The sequence below is a fragment of the Mastigoproctus giganteus genome, chromosome 7 (genome assembly GCF_048544385.1).
Source record: "Mastigoproctus giganteus isolate SK-2022 chromosome 7, ASM4854438v1, whole genome shotgun sequence".
Taxonomy (NCBI): Eukaryota; Metazoa; Arthropoda; class Arachnida; order Uropygi; family Thelyphonidae; genus Mastigoproctus; species Mastigoproctus giganteus.
Window position 1 is genome coordinate 127,497,834 of NC_143581.1, and position 17,867 is coordinate 127,515,700.

Sequence of the window (17,867 nt, forward strand, 5' to 3'; positions counted from 1 at the left end):
TTTTGTTTTATGGTAGTAACCCCTAGAAATGTGCTTTAGTAAAATGTGAGGTGTTAATCTCTGCCTTTACGGTGTTGTTTATTCAATTGCTACACGCGCGCAGCTTTATTTATGTGTATCAAGCGTGCCTCCTCGTTTTGTAATTGTGCTTTATTCCCTAAAAATGAGTAAAATACTTAAAAGGTGTGAAAAGGAAGCTTCCTGGTGAAGACACAGATTCAGAGAGAAAAAGAAAAGCAATATCGATAAACAGAGGCGAACTGGGTAAAAAATTCTTACCCGGGAAAATTTACAGTGGCCTCATACTGTGGTTTATGGCCAAAATCACACCGGCCTCCGGCTCACCGGGCTTTCCCCGGTAAGGCTTATGGCCAGTCCACCTCTGTCGATAGAGAAAAAATTTGAAATTGTGAAACGCTTTGTGCGAAATGAAAGACCATGTGATATTGCAAGTGCTACAGACCTAAATGAGGCAATGCCGAGAATTAGAAAGAATGCAGAGAAAATAAAAACTTTCATTGAAGTGTAATTAAAATCCATTAGATTAAGACACAAAGAATTGGAAGAGATGGAACGCCTGTCATCTGTTTGGATCGAAAATCAAACAAAAAACAAGTTTGCTTACGATAGAAGTAAAAGCATTGGCAATATTTTATTATGTAATAATCGTAATAAAATGCGTAAGTATTTTATTACGATTATTTATTGTGTTTGGTAATGTTTTGGTTACAAATGTGTGTTCAATCTTGGGTGGTCGGCACCTAACCCCATTTTTCCCAAAGGGCTTGTTGTTTATACAGTAATACCCCGACTTACGCGAACTCGGAGTTACGCGGTTCTTGATTTTTTCGTTTGGCAACACTGCCGCCCATTATCTTCAAGGTCGTTTTTCATATGTTATCGATATACAGTGCGACGGCGGAGAGTGAGAGCGAAAGATGAACAAAATTCAACTTTACTGCGCATGAGCTGCACACATATACAAGAATTTGTATTCCAACTGTCATATTTATATGTGTGCATTCGAATTCCTGCTCAACGTTTGTCGGAAATTACATCGTTTTCACGAGAGAAATGGATTGCGTCGGTCGAGCCGTGTACAGTCAGTCCTCGTATAACACGTGTTTACACTACACGAATTCGATCATACACTATTTATAAATACGGTAATGATATCTTATAATATAACACGAACCGAATTGGGTTATGCACGATTTGCCTTTGTGTTTACAAGAAATGGCACTCGAACGCAAAATCACCCCAACTGAACGCAACACGATAGGAATGAAGAGAAGATTCTGAAAATGTATTTGTTTTAGGGGAAACACATTTCATCATAATAACGTAAAAACCAACACAATTCCAGCTATCGGTATGCAATTATATCGAGTTTACTACCAGTTTATAACAGATTCCACTAGCAGAAACGCAACTCGATTTTTAAAGTTTTATGGTAGTAACCCCTAGAAATGTGAGGTGTTAATAGTGTATCTCTGCCTTTATGGTGTTGTTTATTCAGTTGCTACATGCGCGCAGCTTTGTTTATGCGTATCAAGCGTGCCTCCTCATTTTGTAATTGTGCTTTATTCCCTAAAAATGAGTAAAATACTTAAAAGGTGTGAAAAGGAAGCGTACTGGTGAAGACACTGCAGATTCAGAGAGAAAAAGAAAAGCAATTATCGATAAACAGAGGCGGACTGAGTCAAAAATTTATAGTGGCCTCATACTATGGTTTATGGCCAAAATTACACAGGCCCACCGGAGTTTCCCCGGTAAGGCTTATGGCCAGTCGGCCTCTGTCGATAGAGGAAAAATATGAAATTGTGAAACGCTTTGAGCGAAATGAAAGACCATGTGATATTGCACGTGCTACAGGCCTAAATGAGGCAACGGAATTTTTATTCCTTGCTTTGTAGCGTTATAGCTACAAAGCAAGGAATAAAAATTATTAGCTTGCTACGAAGAAATTCTGCATGAAAAAAAGAAGTCTCTGTGTCGTCAGACGAATTTGTTAGATATTATGAAGCCATCGACATTGAAATAACTTTTTTACGTAACTCATTTATTTTTTTAATACATATTTTGTATTAATATGTATAAATAACTGCAATTTTATTAAATATTTTTCTTGGTCCCAATTAAACAAAATTTATATGTATTTATATGCAAAGTTGTACCCCGACTTATGCGAATTCGACTTAAGCGATTTTCGTCGGACCCACCTATCACGTAACTTCGGGGTATTACTGTATTGCACGATTTTGCATTGCACGAGGGTTTCTAGGAACGCAACTATCGTGCTATACGAGGACTGACTGTACATGGTTAATGTTTTTTTGTATTGATTAACCAAATTGGTAAATAGTGCCAGGTCACCTTCAAGATAAGTGGAGGTATCTGATACAACTGACTCTAACTTATTAATATAATCAGTTTTGAGTATTACCACTATATCTCCTTTATCAGTTCTCTGATTAATAATGTCTGCATTTTTTTTTCCCCCTGAAGATTCACGTAAAGCCAAACTGTCGTGTATTCAATTTAGGAAGTCGCGTTTCTTTTATGTTATTCACCACCTGGTTAAATTGTTGGATAAATAAATCTTATTGTGGAACATTATGAAGTCCAAATTCAGTATCAATTACGCACTGTTTTTTAGGTAGTTTTCGAGGTGGTAAATTGTACTTTAATCCTTTGGATAAAAATGAAATCTGGTCTGGCAATAGTGTATACGAGGAAAGATTTGTAAGCTGTTGATATGTCCGTTTGTTGAATGTTGGGTGAGGGGGGGGTGTTCGCGAACTAGCTGAAGTATTCAGCAGTAGACCATTGTGTGTATGTGGGGGGACCACACAACTCGTATGCATTTGGCTGCATGCTCACAACAATGTGTTAGAACTCGTACGAACGTGTTTTGATCCTCCCGATAATGTATTCAATTTGTTAATGTGTCTGTTTTTTATTACTGAGGCCTGTACTTTGCGTTGCAAACCTATGGAGGTCTTCAATACAGACCAATCGTTAGGATGCAGATAATTTTTTAAAACATTATTATTCAGAGAGCTCATAAAGGAGATACAGTGGTAATATTCAGTAAAACTGATTATATTAATAAGTTAGAGTCAGTTGTATCAGATACCTCCACTTACCTTGATGTAGACTTGGCACTATTTACCAGTTTTTTTGTTTTTTTTTAAATTGTTGGATAAATGCCAAATACAAGAGGTATTAGAACCTATAGTACTTAGTACCATGCTTGGGTTGGCAGTTCAGAAGACGAAAGAAGATATTTGTTGCCATTGGACTTGAACTTCTGTAGACTGTAATTTTCAGGAAATACGTATGAAGGAAGGTTGTTCCAGAAAACGACAGTTCAATGAATAAATGAGGAAGATGAAAAGTTGGTTCTGTGAGTTTGAAATTGAACAGTAAATGGATGTTGGCTGGTGGCGGCACGTTCGGACTGTTTTGAAAGAGAGAGAGAGCGGGAATTATAGAATCCAATTCACAAGAACAGTGCCCAACAACCTTTCCATCTGTAGAAGAGTCGTGCAGCAGAAACAGTATGTCTATAAGACAGCAAGTGGAGAGACTCTGTTAGAGATGAATCATTAATTAACCTAACTGTCCTCTTCTGAACGGAATCAAGAAGTGTGAGAGAGGTTTATGGGGGCACCACCCCAGATGTGGGAACAATATTCCATGGTAGGGCGGATTTGTGATTTGTAAAGAGTGAACAGCTGCTTGGAAGAAAGGTAACACCGAGAGCGAAAGAGAAAACCTAGTTTTTTAGATGCAGTGGAAGCAATATTTAATGTGCTTGTGCCAAGAGAAATTAGAAGTCAGGGTAATCACCAAAAGAGATATATCATTTTGCCTAGAAATCGGAGTGTCACCAAAGATAAGAATAGGAGCAGAATAATCATTTTTTCGAGATATAAGACAAGACTGAGTTTTAGAAGGATTGAAATCAACTAAGTTGTCTTTGCCCCACTGGAGAATTACCTGAAGATCGGCATTTAAGGAATTGGTAGCAGATTTTCGAGAAGTTGAAGCTGATTGAGCAAGACAAGGTTTCTCAAAATGGAAAGTGGAATGCAATGTGCTATCATTGGCAAAACTATCAATAGGATTTCCAGTCAATGGAAGAATGTGATTAATATACAAGAGGAAAAGAGTGGGGACACTGGCATTAGTGGATCAGTTAGAAGACAGAGAGCCAACTACCATCACGCTCAGTGAGTGATCAGAGAGAAAACTGTATAACCAATTACAAAAAACAGTTGGCAAACCATAAGATGGAAGCTTGTTTAGAAGACCTTTATGCCAAACACGATCAAAAGCCTTTGAGATGTCAAGAGCAACTACTTGTGTTTCACCGAACCTTTCCATTGAATTAGTCCATAAATGGGTAACATAAGCCAGAATATCACCAGTGGATCGACACTGACCGAATCCATACTGGCGATCGTTGATCAGACGGAAGGTTTCTAGGTAATTTGAGTTGGCGGTTAATTGATTTCTCGATTACTTTAGAAAGAGTAGATGTAATTGCAATGGGACGATAATTGGATGGGAGGGATTTGTCACCCTTTTTAGGAACTCGCTGGATATGAGCAAATTTCCAAGCAGAAGGAAAAATACCTTTGGAATAAGAAAGTGAAAAAAGGTGGCAAAGAAAAGGAGTAAGTTCGGTAGCACAGGTTTTGAGAACAAGTGGAGAAATACCATCAGCACCAGGAGCTTCCTTAGCATCAAAATTCATCAATATCCTTTTGGCGGAAAACCACAGGAGGCATTGAATGGAGCGTGTTGGGAGCAGTGGGAGGTGTTTTACCAAGATCATTAATACATGAGTTGGAAGAAAAATGGAATGCTAGCAGGTCAGCTTTATTCTTGGCTGAAGTGACAACAGAACCATCTGGTTTGGACAGTTTTGGGAACAGAGATGGGCAAAAGTTGCGGACAGGAGCTTTGGCAAGAGACCAGAATGCTCGGCTACCATTAGGCAAGAAGCAAGTTTTCTACTCTTAGCCTGTTCAAAATCTATTTTGGACTGATTAATGACTTTGCAATTGTTGCGATTGTTGCAATTGCTTTACAGTTGTTGCGAGCTTTGGTGTAGGCAGAAAATGCTTCTCTTGAACAGCCTTAGCACATTTATTGGAAAACCGAGGTTTAGATAAAGGACGAGATTTAAAACTGGAATGTGGGTTAAAGGATTCCATTCCTGCAAGAATAATTTCACTGACACGATCTGAGCAAACGTTGACATCAGAAGTTTTGAAACAGTAATCCAACCAAGGAAAACAATAAAAGAAATCTTGCAGGTCATCCCATTTTGCATTCTTATAATGCCAAACGATACGAGGTTGAAAAAAGCCATGAGATGAAGGTTCCATTGGAGAAGACACAATCACAAGTTGTGATCTGAAGTGCCTAAAGGACCTCTCACTTCGACTGTGTACTTAGAAGGGTTGTTTGTGAGAAAAAGATCAAGCGTGTTGGCTGTATGGTTAGGATTATCCGATATTCTTGTAGGTAAATGAGCAATCTGTGTCATTAGTAATTGCAAAAGCCCCAGCATCTTGACCAGCTGGGTCGGTGAGGCTAGAAAACTTAAGCCAGCTGGAGTTGTGAACATTAAAATCACCAAGGAAAATTACCTCACTGTTAGGAAAGTTGGACTGGAGAAAGTCAAGTTGTAAAGAGCTCCAAGTGATTAATGTAGTTCAGAGAATGGTAGAGACAACAGATGAATTTGACACAATTAGGTAGAGAGATTTTAAGCCAGAGAAGATCGAAAAGAGGAGATTCCAAATTACCAAGTTTCTGACAGGGAATATCGGAATGGACATATGCACCTTTGAGGCGAAAGGAATTATACAGCAAATAATTTGGGCAACCGAGATGAGCAGTAGTTGAATCAACTGATAACTGAGATTCTGTGAGAAAAAGTACATGGGGTTAGCAGACTGTAAGTGGAAATGGACGTCGTTGAGATTAGAATTGAGACCACGTATATTTGTGAAATGAATTAAGACGTGTTTGGGAGGTTTAGATCTTTTTGCAGATAAGCTTATTCTATTAGTTTGACAATTCATGGTGTATTCAATGGTAAGAAAAAGTGGGTGGGACATGTTGTATGAAGTAATGAAATTTTTGGATATGCCGTACACATGGTAGAAATATACCCAGATCCTTGACATAACTTGGCCTCGACAATGCCTCCTCACATACATACTATTCGGACTCCCTCCAGTCACTATCTGGCAGAGTAGAGGTAGCAAGATTATACACTAGCTGATCCGGAAGCCTTCTAGAGAGTTACCAATAGGTTCGGTCTGATGTACTAACTAGCGGCCAGCCTGCGAACATCGTTTTAGAGCTGTACCCTCGAAATGTAAGGAAGATTGGATCTCGCCACAATGTTCATCATAACCTCAAAAGTCATCAATCATACTGCATGATGGAAGAGATGGGGGAGGGTTGACCAGAACTTAGCTCTGGAGACTAAACATGGGTTCTACCACTTCAAGCCTCCAATAAGCAAAGTGGTGGTATTGCACCGTTTGATGAGAGTCATCTACCACCTAGTACTGCCTGGTAACACCTAGTACTGCCTGGTAACAGAGGGGTGGCATTCGTCCATGTGGTGTGGGTGCCACACCTCGATCTCTGCTTACGTTGGTTCACACCTGGGTGGTCACCCATAGTGCTTGTGCATGGAGGTTATACCCAGGATTACTAACAGTCCCACCATCGCGAAGGTGCAAACAGAGGATTTGGTTGTCACAGATCTTCCGGACTTCGCCAAAATTGGGTCCACATGAGTGTCACCCGAATATCAGTTCCATCAGCATTTTAGACTCCCAGGTAGCAAGTACAGCTTGTCTGGCATATCTGAGAGAATGTCTGTGACAACCTCAAGGACCAGTTTGGTCAATCAATACGATAAAACGTTAACCCCATATCGAAAAAATTACTACATTGCTATGGCTCAGTTGAAGGCCAGAATATACAATATTCTTGCACTTTTCGGTCAGTTAAAATTACATAAGACTGGATTTCGTATTCGGCCTATTGTTTCCTACAGAAACTCGGCATTTTCATCCTCGGCCACACATGTATATAGCATTATAAAACTCTTTAGACAGGCGATACAATTTGGGATTAAGAACTACGATACACTATTTAATAACCTTAAGGACTGTAGACTTCGTGGTAATGATAATTTATTCTCACTAGATGTTACCTTGTTTTATACAAATGTAAACGTTGAATATACATTAGATATTCTTTGGGATATGTTAAATAATAATTCGATACCGATTAATTATACGAAGCTTCCTATTAAGAAAATTTTTCACTTAATTAAACTCATAGTTGAAGCCAACTATATCACCTTTTGAGACAAAGTATACAAACTAATTTTTGGTTTGCCAATGGGATTAAGACTGCGCGGCCTAATATCAGAGATCTATCTCTCAACGATTGATCATATACATTTGGCACCATTTCTACCCCGTATCACATATTATGGGAGGTATTTAGATGATGTTCTAGTCATTACCGATAGTAGCACTATCCAAGACATTTTACATTCGTTTAATAATATTCATTTCTAGACTCAAATTTACATTGCAGAGGTTGAATATGGATACTAAATCATTAAATTTTCTAAATTTCACGCTTACTCGGGACGTGAATAAAATCCAATTTAACATCTATCATAAACCCACAAACACCAGTATGCTTCTGCTTTATGACAGCTATCACCCATTCACCTGCAAAAGATCGATTATCTTTAATCAATTTTTCAATGCTTATAAATATTCTACAACGGAATCTGTTTTGGGCTCAGAAATATAAATATTAACCAGCAGATTCTTAAACAGGAGTTATCCATTTGCTACAATAGACAGAATTAGGGTACAAGCTAAGGATAGAATACAAAAAAATACACCAACCAACAACAGCAATATCAAAAATTACTTTATTTCTGTCCATATGTTGAACAGTGGCACAAACAACTTAATAGATTCTTTAAAGATACCGAATTTAAAATTGTAACCAGGCCAATACAGAAATTACACACTATACTGAACAAGCACTGTCCTTTCCTCGTTAGCAACACAGATAAAAAAAAAAAAAGGAAGGAAAATTGTTTTGCAATTTTTTGCATTAAATTAATTTTTTTACTTAATTTTTAATTGCATTAAATTGATTTTTAATTATTGTTAATTATTTCTTACAGTAATATAAGTTTTTTGTTTGTTTAATTGTTTTTGTTTTAATTTCCTGAGAGTAACGGAAGCATTATACGTATCATATTGAGGTAAACTTCTCTTATTCCTTTACAAATAACAAAATTATCCAACTAACAGTGATTTGAACTTTATTTACCACAATTAAAATTTTTTTGAATTCCCCTACCACTATAACTATAACAATGGCAGAAAGATTCAAAGATTTTTGGTTTGAGGTAAACTTCTCTTATTCCTTTACAAATAACAAAATTATCCAACTAACAGTGATTTGAACTTTATTTACCACAATTAAAAATTTTTTGAATTCCCCTACCACTATAACTATAACAATGGCAGAAAGATTCAAAGGACTATAGGACTTTAAAGAACTAAGACTATAAAGGTACTTATAGATTATTGGTTAATATGACAATTATATAAATAAACCTCAAAATTGTCCAAAAATTTATCATTTTTTGGATCTGAAAATTCTTTGACTAGCTTGTAGATACTCTCGTCTATCAACTCAGCTTATCATAGATATTAGTTGTAAGCCTCTGCAGTTCCACTGTAAGCTCTGATCCATTATTTGTTTATAATTGGATTTGATTCAGTCTGTTTTTGTCTCTCCAATTTCATTCTTTCTTTTTTCGGGAAGAAAGGACGAACAGACCAGTGTCCATATCGTCTGCATACAGATCTAAGATTGGTTTCTCTGGGCTGATGTTGTCATCTGTGTCCATATTCATTAAATTTGGCTGAGTATTCTTCATTTGGTGTGCTGTTTTAGTTTTTACAGCTTCTGTTGGAAACTGGGATGCATTTGGCAGTACTGTAATTGTTGTGTTGTTGGCACGGTCTATTGCAAGCTGTTCCTTAGGAGACTGGTATGAGGTTGAGAGTAGTTCTTGGGCTAATTCTGCAATAGACATGGTTGGGGAAACATCCATTTGTGCTACTGCTGACAGTGTTTTTTTGTTGCTGCACCTAAGTATGTTTTTGTGTAGTAAGCATAATTTTCTTCTTTGCTTCATGGTAAATAACTTTCTGCTCTCTGTATTTTTGGATCTCTTTTCCTGTTTTCCTCGGTTCACAGGAGGACTTTGAGTAATCCAGCCTGGAAAGTTTGGATAATGTGGTGTTTTAGCATCACATTCTATTTGTGTATGGGATTTTGATCCACATTTTGGGCACACTGCATCCCCTCGACAAACAGTTTGAGAGTTCCCAAATTTTTGGCTCTTATAAATTACTAAATCTCCGAGATTTAGTAATTTATAAGAGCCAAAAATTTGCATTGGCTGAATATCTGCATAAGTACCACTTTGAAGCAAAATAAATAGTTCAGCAAATGAGTAGGACAACTGAGATGAGCAGTTGTTGAATCAACTGATAATTGGGATTCTGTCAGAAATATTAAGTGGAACCTGGAAGATTATAAGTGGAATTGGACATCATTGAGATTAGAACTGGGATCACATATATTTATGAAATGAATGAGGAAGTGTTTGAGAGGATTAGATTTTTTCACAGGTAAGTTTGCTCTATTAGTTTGACTATTCATGATGTATTTGGAATAAAAAAAAAGGTGAAGAATGCATCTTGTATGAAGTAATCAAATTTTTAGAAATAGCATACACAGCAAGAATATACCCAGCTCCTTGATGTATGTGGCCTCATCTTCTGTCTCATATATATACACTACTTGAACTCCCTCCAGTCACTATCTGCCAAAGTAGAGGTAGCAAGATTATATGCTACCTGATCCATATGCCTCCTAGAGAGTTATCAGTAGGTTTAGTCCAGTGGACTATTTAGCATTTTCGTGCAAATACCGTTTTAGAGTCGCATCCTTGAAATGTAAGAAAGATTAGATCTTGCCATGATGCCCATCATTACCTCAAAAAACATCAATCATATGGCAAGATGGAAGTTGCTGGAGCCTTGCTCTGGAGACTAAATATGGGTTTAGCCGCTTCAAGCCTCCAGTAAGCAAAGTACTAGTATTGCACTGGTTGATGAATCATTCACCACTTAGTTTTGCCTGGGTAACGCAGATGGGCAGCATTCCTCTGTGTGGTGTGGATGCCCACCTCGATCCCTGCTTACTTTGGTTGACACCTGGGTGGTCACCTTCAATATACTAGGTGCAAAACCTAGTATATTGAAGGCTAACCTTGCTAACCGCACAGGCTAACCTTGCACCCAGACTCGCACGAGTCTGGGTGCGAGGTTAGCCTGTGCGGCCGAAGCTCCTTGAAGCTCTTGGAACAGAGAAGTTTTTCCTGATTTATTTTCTGATTTATTAGCTTAAATTGTCATATTAACTTATTTTCTAGAGTAGCTTTATATTCCTAGTTACGATACTTAGTTTAAAGTTTAACTTAGACAGAGATTTTGTAGGTATTACTTAGTATCGGTAACGGTATCAAATCCACGTGTTACAAATTGAACGAGAGGTCTTTTTTTAAACCAAATTTAGTCGATTTATTAACCAATTGTTACATCAAATTATCTTCTATAAGTAGATTATAGACCTAGTCAGGATCCCTAGTTTATTCTAAATTGAGATAGCGAGATTTGGAAGCTAATCAATACTTACGAGTCCGTAAAAGTACCATTCGAGAATTCCCGCCATTTTTACACTATAGCATAAGTTTAGTGTAGTATAGTGCATAATATAATGTCAATTAATCAGCAAATCTATTAATCTTGATAAACTTTATTGTCAATTAAATTGTATTTTTAACTCTATATATATATAACGACTTAATCGTAACAAATAATTAATACATAACTATAGTGGTACACGTGATACGGAAGTTGTATAAAGGGAACTCGTAGAAAACACTAGATACCGAAAAAAAAAATATAACATAACTGTTTTGGGATATAACTTAAGGATTAAATTTTTGTTTTGAAATTTTATTGAATTAAATCGGAATCATGACTCTGACCAGAGCAGCAAAGCAAAAGGCTCAAGCTAATGGGAGTGCTGTGGTTCAGGGGAGAACTGAGGGGGGCAGTTGCCCTCTGAATCACAGTCTTTTAAAATGCACTGTTTGCTTGATGTTTGCGGAGCAGTCGGGTACGGGACATGATACTGCCAAGTCTTTGTGTGTGCACGATGTAAGGAGTGCAAGGAAATCAGGCGACAACTCAGCGTTGTTATGGGCCTTTATGAGAGCTTGAAGGACAGGGTGGATGCCCTCGAAGGAAATAAATTGAGGGGCCCATCAAGCTCTCAGCTGCCCACATCAACACCAGAGCTTGCACTTGGTCATCAGGTCAACACAGAGGCAGCCCCCTAGGCAGAATGCGCTGGTCCCACAGGAACTAGTAGTTGTTGGTGACTGTATTGTCAGGGAAACGGGGAACATGCTTTGTAAAAAGGATAGATGGAATAGGACCAGGGTATGTCTGCCAGGGGCAAAGGTTGATGACGTTGTAGAGCGGATATCATCTTTTAAGGGCACAAAAGGTGATATAGTTGTACACGTTGGCACTAATGATATTAAGAGTAGGAGACCGGCGGAATTACTTAGCAAGTACAGGTCACTGTTGAAAAAAAGCCGTTAATTAGGGTTGAATTTGAAAGTGTCTGCAATTCTGCCCAGACACGATAGGAGGGAGTATATGATGAGAGCCTTGTCGATCAATTCGGCCCTGGAGGGATTGTGCAAGGCTCAAGGGGTAGAATTTTTTTCAGCCTGGACTGTACTTGTTAACAGGAGAGATTGCTTCTACAGGGATGGGATACACTTAAATAGAAAGGGTGCAAGAATTTTTGCTGATGCTGTCGAGGCAGTGTTAGGTGGGTCGGAAAACTGCTAGTTGGGGGGGGGATACAAGGACTAATAGATTAACAGTAGCCACTGGCAGAGGTGGAAGTGATTCTTGCACTGATTCTATTGAAATGAGCAGAAGCCTGAAAAACAAGATGCAGGATATTTCAGAGACTGCTGGGAGTCATTGCGGTACAAGTAAACACATGGGTTGTGTTAGGGTAGCTAAGAATAGAAACAGGTTCATGTATACCTGCGTGCACACCAATGCTAGGAGTTTGGTAAATAAATTTGATGAATTTGAGGTATTGCTCAAAACATCAAAGGCAGATATTGTTGGGATATCAGAGATGTGGTGTCACACAGATATAAGTAATGAGGAACTGGAATTTGGGGAATACAATGTGTATAGAAAGGATAGACAGGACAGGAGGGGAGGAGGGGTTATGCTATTAGTTAAGAAACACATCAAGTCCAAGGAAGTGAAGCCAGTCGACATCGATGGACAGGGCAGTGTCGAGTCAGTTTGGTGTGACATAAGCATAGGGAAATCAAAATTGAGAGTAGGAGTGTGCTATAGGCCTAATGACTCTGATGAGTACAATAAGATATTGTACAGGGAAATAGAGTGGGCCAGTAAATCAGAGAGTCTTATAATGGGGGATTTTAATTTTCCAGATATTGACTGGAATTTGTGGGTTGGTCACTCGCACACTAGCAAGGCTTTTGTGGATTTATTGGATGATTGTTTTCTACATCAGCATGTTCGTGAGGCAACAAGAGGGAGCAATACTCTTGATCTGATTATCAGTAGTGATTCTTCATGCATTAAGAATCTGCAGATAAATGAACCACTAGGTGGCAGTGATCACAGTGTGTTGAAGTGGGATTTACTCAAGGAGGTAACTACCATCAGAGGTAAAGGGAAGGGTTTTTGTTTTCGTAAAGGCAACTATGATGGTCTGAGACAGTATTTAAATTCTATACAGTGGGACCAACTGATGATGTTACCAACAGCAAACTCAAAATGGGAAGCATTCAAGGAACTAATCTTGAAAGCTACCAGGCTTTACATACCAACTAAGAAATATTGTTCAAGGTTTAGGCCTAAATGGTTGTCAGATGAACTAATGAGACATGTGGCAGAGAAGAAAAATGCATGGGATACATACAAATTAATGGGTGACATGGAAGCCTATGATAGATATAAGTTGGTCTGTAACCAAGTCACAAAGGAGATTAGGCAGGCAAAGGCAGACTACGAAAAATCCTTGGCAAAGGATGCAAAGAAAAACAGAAAAGAGTTCTTTACATATTTAAACTCAAGAAGGAAAGGGATGAATCAGATTGGTCCACTGGATATTGATGGTTCAACAGTTGAGGATCCTGCTCAGGTGGCTAACAATCTAAACGAGTATTTTGCATCTACATTCACCCATGAGGAGTTATTCAGGAAGGAGAATGATGTAGGTAAAGTAAACATTGGCAGTGAGCTGGATGATTTTGTAATAACTGAGAGGAAAGTGGAGGAGAGATTGTTGAGGATAAACATAAAAAAGGCACCTGGGGTGGATGGGATCTATCCAGTTATATTAAAGGAGGCAGCAAAGAAAGTAAGCAAACCCCTAGCCATAATTATGAGAGCTTCTTTGGACTCAGGGGAGGTACCCATAGACTAGAGATGTGCAAATGTAACCCCAATTCACAAAGGAGGATCAAAGGCTGACACAAGTAATTATAGACCTGTTAGTTTAACTTCTGTTCCAGGTAAATTAATGGAGGCACTGGTTAAAGAAGCACTGCAGGATCATCTAGACAAGAATTCAGTTATAGCTCAGACACAGCATGGTTTTGTTAAGGGGAAGTCTTGCCTGACCAACTTGATTGGATACTATGATGCAGTCACAAAAGAACTGGATGCAGGGAATAACTTTGATATTATATACTTGGATCTTAGAAAGGCTTTTGATACTGTTGCACATGGAAGACTGCTACACAAATTGGAGCAGTGTGACATTGGAGGCAAATTGCTGCTATGGATAAAGGGGTGGTTGAGTGACAGAAGACAGAGAGTGGTAATCAATGGACACTGCTCAACGTGGACTAATGTTATTAGTGGAGTTCCTCAGGGTTCAGTGTTGGGTCCGTTGTTCTTTTCGGTGTTTATGAATGATATTGATGATGGGATATCAAGTTTAATGTCCAAGTTTGCAGATGATACAAAGGTTGGCAGGGTTGTTAAGGACACTACTGACGCTATGCTGCTACAACAGGATCTGGAAAGGTTGAACAGATGGGCTGAGAGGTGGCAAATGAAGTTTAACATTGACAAATGTAAAGTACTACATATGGGAAACAGTAACCCCAGAGCAACGTATCAACTCTGCGGTATTACACTGACAGTGGTGGAGAATGAAAAGGACCTGGGGGTAATTGTGCAGGCAGATATGAAGTTCTCTGAGCAGTGCAGATGAGCTGCAAGAGTAGCTCATGGTGTCTTGTCAATGATATACAGGAATTTTTCTAGCAGGGATAAGGAGGTGATTATTCCCTTGTATAAGGCAATGGTTAGGCCACATCTTGAGTACTGTATACAGGTCTGGAGGCCTCATTTCAAGAAGGATGTAGAGCTGCTGGAACGGGTACAGAGAAGGGCAACAAGATTAGTGAATGGAACAAAGGGTTGCTCTTACGAAGAAAGGCTTAAGTTTTGCAAATTAGAGAGTCTGGAGACTAGGCACCGGCGAGGTGATCAGATAGAGGTGTATAAGGCTTTGAATGGTTTGAGCATGCTCAATGCCAATGGGATTCTTCATCTTGCTCAGAATAATCAGCTCAGAGGGCATAAATTCAAATTGAGGAAGGACGGATGTCGGATAGATGTGCGGAAATTTGCCTTTGGCCAGCGGGTGGTTGGTTGGTGGAACCTACTTCCATCACTTGTTGTTGAAGTTTATAGCCTAAACAAATTTAAAGCTCAACTGGACAGGTATTTCGAACGAACGGAGGGGTGAAATGGGAGAGGGTTTTTTTTTTTTTTTTTTTTGGCTGATGCTGAATAAGCTTGCTTTCTTGCATCATATGCCTCTACTAATGCTAATGCTAATGCAATATTTCAGGACTTTCTTTGTTGCAAAACGACTGGTCTTTATAGAAATTCAGTTCAATTGCCTCAAGTGTCAACTAAATATCAGTTCCATCAATGTATTAGACTTCCAGGTAGCAAGCCCAACTTGTCATACCTAAGAGAATGTCTGTGACAGCCTCAAGTACTAGGTATGCACACACTGATTGATTTATTTTGAAACTGCTGTGAAAATTAAATTTTTGTGAGTAAAATAATTAAAATATTTAAATTACAATAAAATATACATTGTTTATAAAATAGATTTTCTGTGTTTAACATTGACATTTATGAAATTAATATCATGTAATGAACAGGTAATAACAAAAATTTTTGTATTAATTATTTTTAATTTTATTCTCCTTCAAAGGAACTATACTGACATTTGGTGTGCTTGTGCTGAGTGGAATGCTGATTGCCATCGGGTTCATAGCAGCAAGTATTACTGCATCAGTTGCAGTTATGTGGTGGTTGTCAACCAAAATTCATCATGTAGTTTGCGGAAAAAAACATTCACCATGTCTGAAAAGTACTGATTTTTTAAATAGTTCAAATAATTGTATTTCAAGTAATAATGAGATAGCTATATCCAATTTTGCCTGATACTGCGAAATGTAAAGATATAATACATTCTACTTGAAAATTAATTTCATTTGCATTTATTCAGACTCCAGCACATTTTGAGGTTCTGTTTTTCATACATTTGAATATAAAAAAAAAAAAAAGTTGTGGGTGAAAGAATGGTTCCATTCGTGAGACTTTTATGTAATTCCATTATTTTTGTAATGACAATATTATAATATAATATTACAATGATTCTTTAAAGTATTATTTAAAAACTTCATGAATATACATTCCTTTTAAAGGTGCTTACTTATTATTTTTTTTTTTCTGAATATAAATATTTAGCATACATAGAATAATTTTCTGTTATTGCTTATTTTCATAATTGTTAGCTGGACATCTTAATGTTTTTGATTAATGTCATAGAACATAGATGTTTTGAACTTAGATAACACTATCCATTTTAAATGATTCATGCTAAAATAATATCTTTTATAAATTTTTAAGAGATTATGTTTACAAGTTTTTTGAGTATGATATATTGTTCTTAACTGTACATTTTAATAATTATCAGATAAGTAACACTGCTTTGTTTTACTTCCATTTTGGTATAGTTGATCCTTTTTTCCTCCTGAGACATTAATGGGCTTGGGTTTTTGCCCATTTTAGAAACAACATTATTTTCTAAAATTCTACTAAAATTGCTAATTCTGTTTTCAGATAGCATCACCAAAAAAGGTAAAAGAGTTTCTTCCACACACTGCCTTGGCTGTTCATTTACCCTAATCATAATGTGATCTTTTGCTTAAAATTTCTAATTGGGGCCACTCAATATTTTGACGAGATAGATCCCAGTAAAAATTGAAACAATCTGTCATAGTGATTGCTTAGAGTTTTTAAATAATAGCAGATTCACCTCTTTTGGTGATGTTATTATTATTAGCCGTAGTTGCAAGGAAGCCTGAGGCTTATGCTGCACCAGCAAAAAAAAAAAATTTCTGAGTTATCCTGAGAGAGAGAGAGAGAGAGAGAAGGGAATCACTAAGAAAAAGTAGAATAATGATATTCAGCTCGGGACCCCGGGTGCGCCAAGCCCATACTCACCAGATGTGAGCCCCTGGGATTATTCAGATAAAAACAAAATTGGTAATTTTAGGTTGAACCATGTCATGATAACAGTGTAATTTCTAAAATAAGCAGAAGCCCAAGTCAGCAAATACAAAGCACAATACAATTAATTATATATAGTTATTTCAACTCTTGCATTAAAATAAAAAGTCCTGCACCTTTACTAATTTGATACATTTTTGGGTTAATTTGAAACATATGTCTATTGTGTTATGCCTTAGTTGCCTCAGAATGAACTGTCAGGAATTTGAAAGCTTGTTTTTATATCTAAACAATACTTAACGACGTGTTACAAGAAATACCTCCAAAGTTATTACGCCATTAAATATGGTGCTCAACAATAAATCTTGATAAATAGAAGATTTTAAGTAAAATTTTCTATTTATTAAATTTAAAATTTTAAGAGAGTTATTCTCTTTGTATTATATTAGAATCTAATTTAATAACTTCCATAAATAATAAATAAATAAATCGTAAAAAAATGCTAGCAAGATATTTTAGCAAGTTTTCATACAGTAATGTAATAAATATAACCATTGCATTCAACAGTAGTGACAAAGATTTCTTTACAGTTTCCATAGTAAAACTAGAGGTTCAGACTTTTTAAAATATTTTTTATTTTATTAAGATGTTTTTGTATTTCTTATATAATACATTCTTTTTGTAATGTCTATGAAAAATAATTGATTATAAAGGTCTGTTTCTGTTAAAAAAAGATTCTCTATGTTCTTCATTCTAGAAATTCTCTAAATTGCTCTCTTTGTCTAATAATTGCACTTGAACCTTTTTATAATGATCTTCTTTTTAACATCCCAGCACATAATAGTGATCTATGTGATAAGTCCTGTCCAATTTCCCATGAACCTAATTCTGTTTTACATTTATTATAATGACCTGAAAGACAAACGAATTCTCTATAATGATCCAAAAATTTCACCACTACCTTGTTTTTTAATTACAGTATCTGCATTTCAAAATGAAAGAATGCTAATGTAAATTTATAGACTGTATGTTTAT

At 37.1% G+C, this 17,867-nt stretch overlaps 1 protein-coding gene across 2 annotated transcripts in view; it reads left to right on the top strand.

The window, feature by feature from the left end:
* The window catches only part of LOC150083187 (lipid droplet assembly factor 1-like), a 46,141-nt gene extending 30,363 nt beyond the window's left edge, over positions 1–15,778 (top strand). For both annotated transcript variants that reach the window (XM_090377089.1, XM_090377090.1), the window contains exon 3: positions 15,529–15,778. In XM_090377089.1, coding sequence (XP_090233215.1) covers positions 15,529–15,761 — 233 coding nt within the window. In that variant the 3' untranslated portion in view covers positions 15,762–15,778. The remainder of the gene's footprint in view (positions 1–15,528) is intronic.
* Positions 15,779–17,867: the final 2,089 nt, after the last annotated feature.